A 12,614-nucleotide genomic window follows, 5' to 3' on the forward strand; every position below is an offset into this window, starting at 1 on the left:
CACTTTCGCCTTCACAAAACCAACGAATGACGGCCAGAGGAACTACTAAAAAGACACGTGGCGCATATATGGTCTCAATAATATATGTGAGGTGTTTCTCAAAAACACCTCATGTTTCCATAAGGGTGCAAAATTAGAATCAGGTTCATTTTAGTCAACATTTCTACACTTAAATATTGATGCAAAACACAAGAAACAAAACACAACAACAACAAAAACAATCAAGCCATAAATAATAATAAAATATTGACTGAATTTTGCTTTCATTGAGTTGAAATCAAATATGTAACAAAATTTCCCCATGCGTTTACAAAATACTGCGCATGCATTATGAAGGGTGGTATGAGAAAAATCTTATGCAACAGGGACATCTAGCGGTAAATAACATTTGTTGCCCTCCCGCCCATACTGAAAAACAATTTCAGACGCCACCACCAGGACAACCAGTTTTGACACGGATCACTTCTCCTTGAGGTCCATTTGATCTTTTACAAAGAGGTCAATATATTCCAAAATAAATAAACAATTGATTTTAAGCAGGGCGGACAAATCCATTTGACGAACAAATCCATTTGTAAAGAAACATGAAGTGCACACTTGATTGGCTTTAGTGGACCACAAAACATGATGCGGTGGGCAGTGTCCGGCCCGTGGCCCTTGAGTTTGACACATGCGGCTAAAAGGGAACATATTATGAAAAATGAAATTTTCAATTGTTTGAATACAAATAGTTTGGGTCCCTTACAGTGCCTCCTAAATTATCACGTGTGAAATTACACAAGCAAGTCAAACCCTGAACTGGTTGCCAGCCAATCGCAGGGTACATACAAACAAAACAACCATTCGTACTCACAGTCAAACCTACGGGCAATTTAGAGTCTCCAATTAATGCGTGTTTTTGGGATGTGGGAGGAAACCGGAGTGCCCGGAGAAAACCCACGCAGGCACGGGGAGAACATGCAAACTTCGCACAGGCGGGTCCTCAGAATATGTGAGGCTGACGCTCTAACCAGTCGGCCACCGTGCCGCCCCTAGCAAATTAGGTCATTTTATTACCCAGGCCACCTGATCTGTGACTATAATCTATTGATTATCTATCTATTGATTGTATTTACAGTTGCGCACAACTGCGCTGTCTAAGACATGTTTCTAATATTGTGGTCACCATACCATGTGAGGTTAACATTAGAAACACTAGTGCAGCTCTTAACTTGCGAAAAATGCAGCAACAATTTAAAAAAAAAAAAAAAAAAACATTAACATGCTCTGCTCTACCGGACCGTTGTTTGAATTTGGCGCCTCAAAGGTGTTGAGTGAAACTGACTCACGGTATAGAATTCAGCTCTTGGTACAGCACGTGACCTCGCCCGCCTCGTCTGGAAACGCCATCCTCACACCCTCATTCTGACGGCAGCAGAGGAGTATCGTCGTTAGCAGTTACTGTCGCAAAATAAGGGCCGGGTTTTCAATGGCCATTGAACCTTGTACCCAGCAGGAGATTTGCAGCCGCACGCTCACCTGCTGGTGTTTCAGGAAATGAAGCTTAGGTCTATGATACACTTGAGTGGGAGCGATCACAAGGTAAGTGTTCATCGGAGATACAGAGGTACAGTCCAGATGAAAAGGATGAAATTCTATTCAAAAATTTAATTTGTATGTGTTGAGTGAGGTGCACGTGTCTCGAACAAAACGTTTTAGTGTGCTTTCACACATTTACATCGAGAAGGAAATGTGTGAATGTACACTGTCAGAAATTTCGTGAGAGACGCTTGCAAAAGCAACTTTTGTTTTCATTTGGATTGACCTTTACATTTTGAAAATTCATCACATCCATTAGACGTTAGGAAACAAACAACATTAGGACGCACAGCACCCCATATTGACAGAACAAATAAACGTAATTGTTGAAACCAGGCACTGCTCATCACCTGTCCAATACAGTCCCAACAGAGAAGCACGGTGGTGGCAGCATCGTGCTGTGGGGGTGTTTTTCAGCTGCGGGGACAGGATAACTGGTTGTAATCGAAGGAAATGCGGCCAAGTGCGGGGATATCCTGGACAAAAACCTAATCCAGAGTACTCAGAAACCCAGACTGGGCCTAAGGTTCACCTTCCAACAAGACAACGACCCGAAGCACACAGCTAAAATACCGAAGGAGTGGCTTCAGAACAACTCCGTGACTTTTCTTGAATGGCCCAGCCAGAGCCCTGACTTAAACCCAATTGAGCATCTCTGGAAAGACCTGAAAATGGCTGCCCATCAACGTTCACCATCCAACCTGACCGAACAGCAGAGGACTGCAAGGAGGAATGGCAGAGGATCCCCAAATCCAGGTGTGAAAAACCTGTTGCATCATTCCCAACAACGCTCATGGCTGTATTAGTTCAAAAGGGCGCTTCTACTAAATACTGAGCAAAGGCTCTGAATACTAATCGCTGTGTGATATTTCAGTTTTTCTTTTGTAATAAATCTGCAAGAATTTCAATAATTATGTTTTTTTTCTGTCAATATGGAGTGCTGTGTGTACATTAATGTGGAAAAAATGAACTTAAATGATTTTAGCAAACGGCTGCAATATAAAAAATACTTTCCGTACCCACTGTATGTACTATAACCCATATATTATGTGTACATAATTAATTCTAACTTAAACAGGTGCAGCAACAAAAAAACAAAACAAAAAAGGTTGTCCATTTCACGGTTTCTGTCAAAATATCAATAATACGTACAAGGGGAGTATTTTTTTTTTTTAAACTTTCAGCCTCAATGAATAATATGTTATCATTAAAAAGACAATGTAATTGTTAGAATAATTCAAATTTTTTCTATTGGCATCTTTCAGGTTTAATAAAAAAAATGGACATTGATTCGTGCATCTGGCTAATACTGTGTGCAACTGGAGGTCAGTATATTACGTTTGCTTCAAGGAAATTATCTGATACTATTTGTCAACTTGCAAAGCAGTTTGGCAAGAGTTATTGGACAGGGGAGTAACCGTTTTGGATCCAGTGGTTTTGTTAATGAAAATCTATGGATGGCAGAATATTCAACAAAAATGCCATCCATCCATCCATCCATCAATTTTCTATGCTGGTTATCCTTATGGTTGTCATCACTTCACTTTATTTAGTGCTTTGCCGCAATCATGTGGGCTCTATTGGGATTCAAAATAAGGGGCCTCAATTCCGTTATTCAAGTGTTCGGTCCCTATCCCCTGCGACTAGCAGGGGAACATTGTACAAAACTGCAAGGCTTGTAATATCTCTTAAAGTGAAAAAAAAAAAAAGCGATTTCATTACAGAGTTTTGGCCGAAATTTAAAGAACAAACACATTCAGCAAAAACACAAAGTAGAGCATTTATTGTGTTCTGCTCCTTCTTATGGCATCACAGAAAAAAAGCTTTCCCTCAATTCTTGTGGTCCTTCTATTTCAGATTATTCAATACAAACTGTTTGAGTCGCGGTTCTGTAAAAAAAAAAAAAAAAAAAAAAAAAAAGAAGGAATGCACTGTATTTACGTACCTTGAGCAAACATGTCTCAAGAAATATTTTGTCCAGTGCTGCCATGCATTCATTTTCATTGTTCTGAATGATGAACAGTTCAGCCAAAGTTGACCAGATATCTATCAAGCTTTCTCTTAATCACTCTCTTTTTGTCCCCCCCCCCACTTTAAATTCACTTTAAAGTGGGGGGGGGGGGGGGGGGGGACATGTGACCTAAATGACAAAAACACAGTGGACGTACAGCCTCACGAACACAGGGCACATACTGGCAATCCTCTGGACTCGCGTTCGCACTTATAATCAAGTCAATTTCAAGTCTTTAATGAACCAAACATGCATGTGTTTGAAAGAAGCCGGAAGACCCAAAGAAAATCGATACAACCGCAGAAGAAGTACTGCTTAAAAAAAAATAAATAATATATATATATATATATATACATATATATATATTTTTATATATATATAAAAGTTGGTCTTGTTTTATTATGACAAAACCTGACCCCCACGCAAATGTTTGTATTACATACATCCAACACATGCTTATGATGGGGTATAGTATTTTGTTTACTGAACCCTTTTGCCTATTTATTGTTCCCCCTTGCCGTGTTGTCGATGTATGTTCAGTGACGGGACAGTTCCAAGTGGAGCCTCTTGATTCCACAGTTCTGAAAGGCTCGGATGCACGATTCAACGCCACTGTGCTGGGGAAATGGGAGGTCATGACTTGGAATGTGCGAGGTTTTCTGGTCCTCACCGTTCCCAGAAGTGGTAACATATCCTCGTCCTCGGAACAGTTTTCTGCCTCCTTCTGTTCCGCTGACGACACCGGCTGTGTGGCGTTCACCATCCGCAACACTTCCCGTATGGAGGCTGGGCCGGTCATCTGCACTGTACAGGGAGACTATGGATCAAAGTCAGCACTGCTACATGTTGAAGGTAGATTCTCAAACATTAAACTATCTGCGTATCCGTTCAAATTCACTTTGGGCAGGGTTGTGTTTAGAGACAAATGCTATGTCCATGAGTATGTGGAAAATGAATTTGAATGAAGAATTTGAATGATTTTGTCTTTATGCGCCACCTCAATGGATTTGATATACTACCCCAGTGAAGTTGGGAGATTGTGTTAAACATAAATCAAAGCAGAATACAATGATTTGCAAATCAGGTTCCACCTATATTTTATTGAATACACTACAGAGACAATACATTTAATGTTCAAACTGATAAACAAGATTGTTTTTAGCAAATAATCATGAACTGAGAATTCTATGGCTGCAACATCATCAGAAGGTTCAGAGAATCTGGAGAAATCAGAGCAAAGACTCTTCTGTCACATAACACACCTTCCTTCACCTATTCCAACCTGCTTGGAGACGTTTCTTCACTGCCTTACCACACTCACCGTTGCTCTGGACGGTTGACCCCAAGTATTTAAAGTCCTCTACCCTCGCTATCTCTTCTCCCTGTAGCCCCAAATCTTCCCCCTCCACCCTTCTCATTCATTTACATGTACAGTATTCTGTCTTACTTCAGCTCGTCTTCATTCCTCTAATTTCCAGTGCATGCCTCCACCTTTCTAACGGCTCCTTCACTTGCTTCCTGCTTTTACTGCTGATCACATTGTCTTCTGTGAACATCATGGTCCACGGGGATTCCAGTCTCACCTGATCTGTCAGCCTATCCATCACCGGTGCAAACAGGAAGGGGCTCAGGACTGATCCCTGATGCAGTCCCACCTCCACCTTAAACTCCTCTGTCATACCTACAGCACACCTCACCACTGTTCTTTTCACAGCCATTTCCTTCCTTCTTGCGAAAGTCTAGCACTATCTTTCTCTCCCAAGTTCCTTTCCCGGATGCCAAACTTACCCATCACTTCTTCATCACCCCTGTTTCCTTCACTACCTCCATTCCAATACGGTATGCACCAATCACGACTCTCTCTCTATCTGGGATGCTCAGAAATACTTCGTCTAGCTCCTTTCAGAATTTCGCTCTCACCTCTCGGTCATATCCTACCTGCGGTGCATATCCACTAATCACATTATACATAGCCTGAATTTCAAGTTGCAACCTCATCACTCGATCTGGTATTCTTTTCACCTCCAAGACATTCTTAGCCAACTCTTCTTTTAAAATAACCCCTACTCCATTTCTCTTCCCATTTACACCATGATAAAATAATTTGAACCCTGCTCCGACACTTCAAGTCTTACTGCCTTTCCAAATGCTCTCCTGGACACAAAATATATCAAGCTTTGTGCTAATCATCATGTCAACCAACTCCCGAGCTTTTCCTGTCATAGTCCCCACATCAGGTTTAGGCTCTGTTCATTCCTCTTCTCTTTCTGTCTAAGAAGCTGCTTTCCACCTCTCCTTCGTCTTCATCACACAGTAGCCAAATTTTCACCGGCGCTCTGCAGGTTAACCCCGCCGGTGGCGGACGTTGTTAACCCGGGCCACGACCGATCCGGTATGGAATTCTTTGGATGAACGTTCATATTTGTTTGGTAAAGTTTTAAGTCGGTTGTCCTTCCTGACGCAACCCTCTGCATTTATCCGGGCTTGGGACCGGCCTACAGTTTGCACTGGCTTGTGCCCCTCCATGGCTGTATTATGGGCATGTAAAGTATGGTCTAATGATGTGACCACATGTTCAAAATGCTAGAAAACAGAGAGTTATGTTTCACATTGCAGGCGGACAATCACCCAAAACATATTGCGAAATAATCTGACGACTTGGAAGGCAAATAAATTGAAGAGTTCTCAATTGCCAAGTCAGTTACTTCATCGCAAGCAAATAGAGCATTTTATTTTATTTTTTTCATTTAAAAGACTGTCATTGACTGTATCCAACTATTGCATTGAAATCCTTGGCATGGTTTTATTTATAATTATGGCACTTGGTCCAAATACCTTCAAGCCCCTGAAAATGTAATTATCTTGCATATAATGGCTGCAATTACATTTCATTGAATCATACTGTACATGTATACGGTCCAATGTGAGATCAAGTACAAGAACTATAACAAATTGGCATATACACAAATAATGTTGCTCCGTTTTAAGTACAGAAAAAAAAAAACTGGTTTAAATTAACAATATGTTGTGGCAAATGTGTACAACTGCAGCGCATCATAGAGTGAGACGTTTAAATTCGTGCATCAGATGGAAGATGCAATGGTTAGGCGATACGCTAGAGGGCAGTAACAATCCCTGCTAATGAACAGAATACAATGAAGCCCTTTTCAGTGGCCTATTTTGGGGTTTCTCACAGAAGTGGCACTAACAGTAAGTCTCACACGTGCGAGTCACAAGTAAGTAGCAAGTATTAACCTTCAAATTTCAAGCAAATCCCAAGTTATTGTGGTAAAAAGCAAGCAAGTCAAGTCGAGTCTCGAGAAAATTTCAAGCAAGACGACAAGTCATCACTTGGTTTAAAGTAGTCTTAAATTGCTATCATACAATCTTGATCAGTCATAAAAACTTTAATTGGAATGATAATAAAATGATTTTTTTTTTTGCTGGTCATACGCCAAAAAGTTGATATACATTTATAAAAGTCAAACAACCGAGGGTAGGAAATAATTGCTGCTAACACAGCATAATTGGATGTGTCACTAACCTGGCTCATGGAGAATGACATTAAATAGTAAACATTACCCATGACATAAAAATGTAGCCATCCTTTAAAACGTAGGGTTTGAGCGAAAAATAATGTGAACAAAATTGGCATTCCTCCTTTGTCCTCTTTCGGTTAATTCAGTCATTTGGGTGGCTCTGATACAACCACTGACAATTGTCCTCCTTGTTATTAAAATAAAGGTTCTGTTTCATGTGCTGTGGGGATCATGTTAAAAACCTGTACGTGGTATTACGTGACAAAAATCAAATGTAAACTAATGAGCTGTGTTATAGCAACTTACGTTAGAGTAGCTGTTATAACAGTTTACCTCATTTGTTGACGCCAGGAATACATTTTTGAATTTGTTAACGACCCTGCAGTTTTGCGGTATGTGAAATGGCGTTAAGAGTTCTATTAGCGAGTCCTACAATTGGTGACTAGAGTCTGACTCGAGTCAAGACATTTGACTCGAGTCACCTACGCCTGTTTGCTCGAGATTGACATCATTGTTATTCAGTCTCTACGCAGCAGAATGACAATTCAAAGTAACTCGCTCAGCAATCTTAAACAAAAGATATTCAAAATATTCAGAACGTGTGTTATACAACTACAGAACAAAAATCACATTCAGTATTTCAACTCACTCAAACATTCGAAAGAATGTTCTTGAATATTCGTACAAATACATATATTGGCGAATGCCAAGACTCGAGGATGTTCCGTTTTTTGTAAGGTTAGTGAAGCCAAACTGTCTTCAGTTCTCTTCTGTTTCCTGTCAATTAGAGAGCGGCACAGTCCAGATCAAGGAAGGTGATATGAAGGTGGTCCAAGACGAGGAGGTGGAGTTCAACTGTGTGACCTCAGCTTGGTTTCCTAGCCCTGTGGTCAGCTGGAACCTGAATGGTGACACTGTGGATAGCAGCCATTACAACAGTACTCACGTGGCTCATGGAGATTCCTTCAACTCCTCCAGTGTCCTGAAGTTTCACGCTGTGAAAAATTCGATGGTGGAGTGTTTGGCGATGCTGCAAACGCTATCAAACCCGCTATCCACCTCGGTCCACTTTGTGGTCGGTAAGAAACTCTTACACAATGTTTAGCTATTTAAGTAAGTCAGCTCGTAGCGCCAGCTCCATTAACCCAAAAATTGCCATCTATTGAAAGTTTGCATATTTTGCAATCATGGCTGTCTGTTAGGCTATTTCCAGAGGACCGTTAATCTGTATTGCTATAAAAGCTGTACACTGACTTCCTACATCATTTAATTTTCCTGTCTACAGTAATTGTTCCTCGAGGAAAACATAATAAAAAGACTACAGAATTTGCTGACATAGCACATTTGTGAGCGACTTTGTATCTTGGGTAGTGGCGTGTGCTCAAACAACAAATGTTCCTTTCTCTGTAAAATATTAACGTCATAGCTGTAAGTCTTTTTTTTACACTTCATTCTGACATTTACTTCAACAGTGCCCAGGCCTCCAGACTGGACCGTCCTGATAGCTGTGGTTTGCTCCTTTGGAGGTTTTGCTCTGGTAGTTTTACTCATCCTTGGGATAATCTTTTGCTACAAACGCAAGAAAGAAAAAGGTATTAAAACTAACCTAACGCTGTGTTTCACAAAATAGGAAATGATAAAACACACACATTATCTCAATGTCATATTAACATGATAAGAATGGGCGTATTTGTTAACAAATAACATTTCTCATTCCAGAACCCAACTACCAAGATGAAATGACGTAAGGTGCCACTCTACTTATTGTACAGCATAGGAATTACTCACAATAATACCACGGACAATCAGATACAAAGCTTAAAGGGCCACGAGAATGATTATTATTATTATACGTGACAATTAATTCAAAACAACAATAAAAATACAGACTAAAATAAAATGTTATTTGAAATGCATAAAACTGAGAGGGGCATTTGCTTAATTTTGGCTGTCATTTCCTCTTCAAACATCACATCCATCACTTCAGTCATGCAATTCTTTCATTATTTTTGCACTGATTTTTGCACTGTCTTCTTGTGCTTACCCCAAATCCACACCACTCGAACGTAGCACTCTTGCTTTTTGTTGTGTTATACATGTCACAAGAATCCTATTTGCAGCTTGATAGGACGATTTGAGCGCATTTGTTTTTGTTGTTTTTATCTCTGAATCTCTTTCAAAATTCAAATGCTTTGTCTCATAATGCAGTTTCAAATTGGAGATTTTCATCACTGCTATAGTCTGATGGCGTATGAAGCATATGGGTCTTTCCCCGGTTGGAGGGAGAATGCATGCTAATTTCTAAGTGCCTTCTTCTTTGAATTGCCGCTCTTCACTGGCCACTTTTCTTGGAACTCGCCGTTTTTGTATAATATAGTCTCCTACAGCTTGCCAGGGGTCAACAATATTTTGCGCTGCTCCGGAAACAAAAGTGAAAGTTAAAACTTGCACTCAGAGCAGTGAACTCTGAGTGACATCATAAAATGATGTCTGTGTATTGTTGGGATGAAGACCCACACCAAAAACACATACAACACATGGTTTTCACAGCGCCAAGGGGGAAAAAAGCCCTTTAACATTTCAGGGGCCGTGCACAAATATTGAGTCACTGTTTCATACCTTCCTACTATAATAGTGCTGCACAACTACCGTTGTGATATACCTTATTTCTGTTCCCAGTAAAAGAGTAAGGACACAGAGCCAGTTGAGTGGGCTGAGACCACCTGGACACAAACAAGGTCGAGTCAATGCAGATTATGTGACAGATGGTCAAACAAGTAAGCCTGGGGACGACACAACAACCCACCCAAACCTTCTACAAACACGATTGCTATTTGCATCATCATCAATTACCATCATCATCTACTGTAACTTTAAACTGTCGGCTTTATCATTGCGTGACCTAGTTCAATCCCACCTACCCTTCCCCCATCTCCACTGCTTTGCAGGTATCGCTCCAAATGACCTGATAGACTCCAATGTTTTTGAGGTAGGCAGTTTTTGTATTGCAGTGCAGCTGACAGAGAAAAGTGCTTGTGTACAGCGACGGGTCATCAACTCGATCATGAGATCCAACTAAGAGCTTTTTAACTGCTGCAGCTTTAAGGTCCGCGGCACCGAGCAGCACGGCAGAAACTGACTGAACTCTTGCGCAGTGTGCTGGGTACAGCAACTAGTTTTCATGAGTGGCCAAATGTCGGCCAATCGTTTTGCTGCGATTCAAAATGTGAAATTTGACGATGTGACTTGTGTGTCTGTTTTTCAGATGCCTGATGCAGTTTATTATCACCAAACAGAAAATGACTACAAAACTGCCAACAACAATGCCGATGAAGGCTTGAGAAAACATAGACATGCCACTACTGTTTAAGAAGACCTCACACCTTGGACCCCTGAGACCCCTGAGACCCCTGAGTTTGGGCTGTTGAAAGAGGAGGCTTCGGGAGGCTTTCATAATACTCTCACTAATATACAGTATGTATTTGGGAAGTCAAAATTACATTATTTTTGTATTTACTTTTGAAATAATATTATCTTTATCATTGCATTAGATCTGGTGTGTCAAACTCATTTTTGTCGCGGGCCACATTGTAGTCACGGTTTCCCTCAGAGGGCCGTTGACTGTGAAATAACTGTTTAGTCACCTCATAATACTATTACATAGACACAACAAATTGATGGATACCTAGTTTTGAAATCAGAAGTCAAGCGTAATAGTTAGTTCAACTTAGTTACTGTAAACAGCAACAGTAACTTGCAATAGCTCAACAATACTATTTATTATATATGAGAATTTGAGCAAGAATCACATGGGAGTTGACACAGATGATTTGCTTTCGCGGGCCACATAAAATGAGTTGTCGGGCCAGATTTGGACCCCGGGCCTTGAGTTGGACACCTGTGCATTAGCTAATAAAATGGTGCATATTTGTACTTGTATTTCACTGTACATTTTTATTATGAGTGAATAATGGGATTGGGGTGTTGGGGATGATGTGGTTTCTAAGGCCCCAATACTGATGATAGGGGCCCTATAAAATAGCATTTCCTATTTGCAAGGGTGTAGTGTGCCTTTTGCACAAAGATCCCTGGGATAGGTTCAAACTCCCTGAGGCCCTGGACAGGACAGTAAGCAATTACAGAAGATGGATGGATGCATTTTTATTACCGGTATGATACATATTTTTCCTTGATGTTTGTCAGGGATGAAGTCATTTTAGTCCTCCGTTAGTGAGGCAAGGAGCATACCGTAGTTTGAACTCTCGCTGAAAATACAGTTCCTTGCCTAATAAAGGGTTAAAATGGCCAGAACTTTGTTGCGCCATGAGTCTCCACACACTACACTCACCAGCCACAGAATTAGTTACCGCTACTGTTAAATGAATATTCGTGTTACTTTAATTACTGCAGCTGAAACAGCAGGGGAAAATATTAAAAGCACGTCAGTTCCACAGCACTGAAAACTACCACTTGCTTAATTATACTGTGTTAGATAACTCGATAGATGAAACTGAATATTACAATTTATAAAGATGAACTGTTTCTTGCATAGGATCTCAATGGTAGTGATGGATGATACCAAAAATCTTCTTACGCTACAATCCATCCATCCATCCATTTTCTGTACTGTGTTTCTGTCTGTACTCGGGTCACAGGGATGCTGGTGCCTATCCCAGTCATCTTCGGGCGAGATGCTGGGCACACCCTGAACTGGTCGCCAGCCAATTGCAGAGCACATAGAAACAAACAAACCATTCGCACTCACATTCACACCTATGGGCAATTTAGAGTCTTCAATTAAGTTACCACGCAAGTTTTTGCGATGTGGGAAGCAGATGTGCTAACCCGATACTATACCAAGTCAAATGGAGGCCGGTATTGAGATACAGCTATCGATATTTTTAAATACCATGTCCACTAAAGGAAGCTTTACGACAGACCTCCCATTTCAAAGTGTCATCTAATCTGGAAGCAGTAAAAGGTTATAACAATATCACATGAACATAACATGGGCGACAGTAATATAGTAAAGGAAAAAAGTACAATACAATACAATTGTAAAAAAAAAAAAAAAAAACAACAGCACACACTGCGGTTGCACCATCAACATAGGGATCCACCGTTTCACATTTTGATTCAGGAGGACACAGAGCCAGTTGAGTGAACTGAGACCACCTGTACCGGAACAAGGTCAATCCAGTTGATGGGACTGATGGTCAAATAAGGAAGACTGCATGAGAAGTACACAACAACCCGCAAACAATTTTATTTTTTCCATCATCATCATCAGTTATCATCTAATTTAGCATGTAGGAATTATTATTGTGTGAGCCAATTCAAACAAGGCAGAGGTCAGGATGGAAAATAAATAAATCAAATCGCAATACTGACAATTCCATTATTTTCTGCAGAAATGCAATGATAAGAAGAATTTGTCCATGCAAATGGATTGATTCAAACCTTACTTGACTCTTTCTAACCTTATG

General features: G+C 40.5%; 1 protein-coding gene across 1 annotated transcript; it reads left to right on the top strand.

Moving 5' to 3' along the window:
• The first annotated feature begins 2,857 nt into the window (after positions 1-2,857).
• On the top strand, positions 2,858-10,401 carry igsf5a (immunoglobulin superfamily, member 5a). Its single transcript, XM_061703199.1, has 7 exons — positions 2,858-2,903; positions 4,130-4,441; positions 7,917-8,207; positions 8,601-8,720; positions 8,848-8,872; positions 9,808-9,905; positions 10,394-10,401. The coding sequence occupies exons 1-7, from the start codon at positions 2,858-2,860 to the stop codon at positions 10,399-10,401; spliced, it is 900 nt and encodes a 299-aa protein (XP_061559183.1).
• Positions 10,402-12,614: the final 2,213 nt, after the last annotated feature.

The sequence above is a fragment of the Phycodurus eques genome, chromosome 17 (genome assembly GCF_024500275.1).
Source record: "Phycodurus eques isolate BA_2022a chromosome 17, UOR_Pequ_1.1, whole genome shotgun sequence".
In the NCBI taxonomy this organism is placed as follows: domain Eukaryota; kingdom Metazoa; phylum Chordata; class Actinopteri; order Syngnathiformes; family Syngnathidae; genus Phycodurus; species Phycodurus eques.

Bases quoted from the DNA above. Each gene is read 5' to 3' on its own strand.
- igsf5a (XM_061703199.1), top strand. From the start codon at position 2,858: ATGGACATTGATTCGTGCATCTGGCTAATACTGTGTGCAACTGGAG. The intron at 4,442-7,916 runs GTAGATTCTCAA...CCTGTCAATTAG, and splicing joins AGCACTGCTACATGTTGAAG to AGAGCGGCACAGTCCAGATC. The intron at 8,721-8,847 runs GTATTAAAACTA...TTCTCATTCCAG, and splicing joins CAAACGCAAGAAAGAAAAAG to AACCCAACTACCAAGATGAA.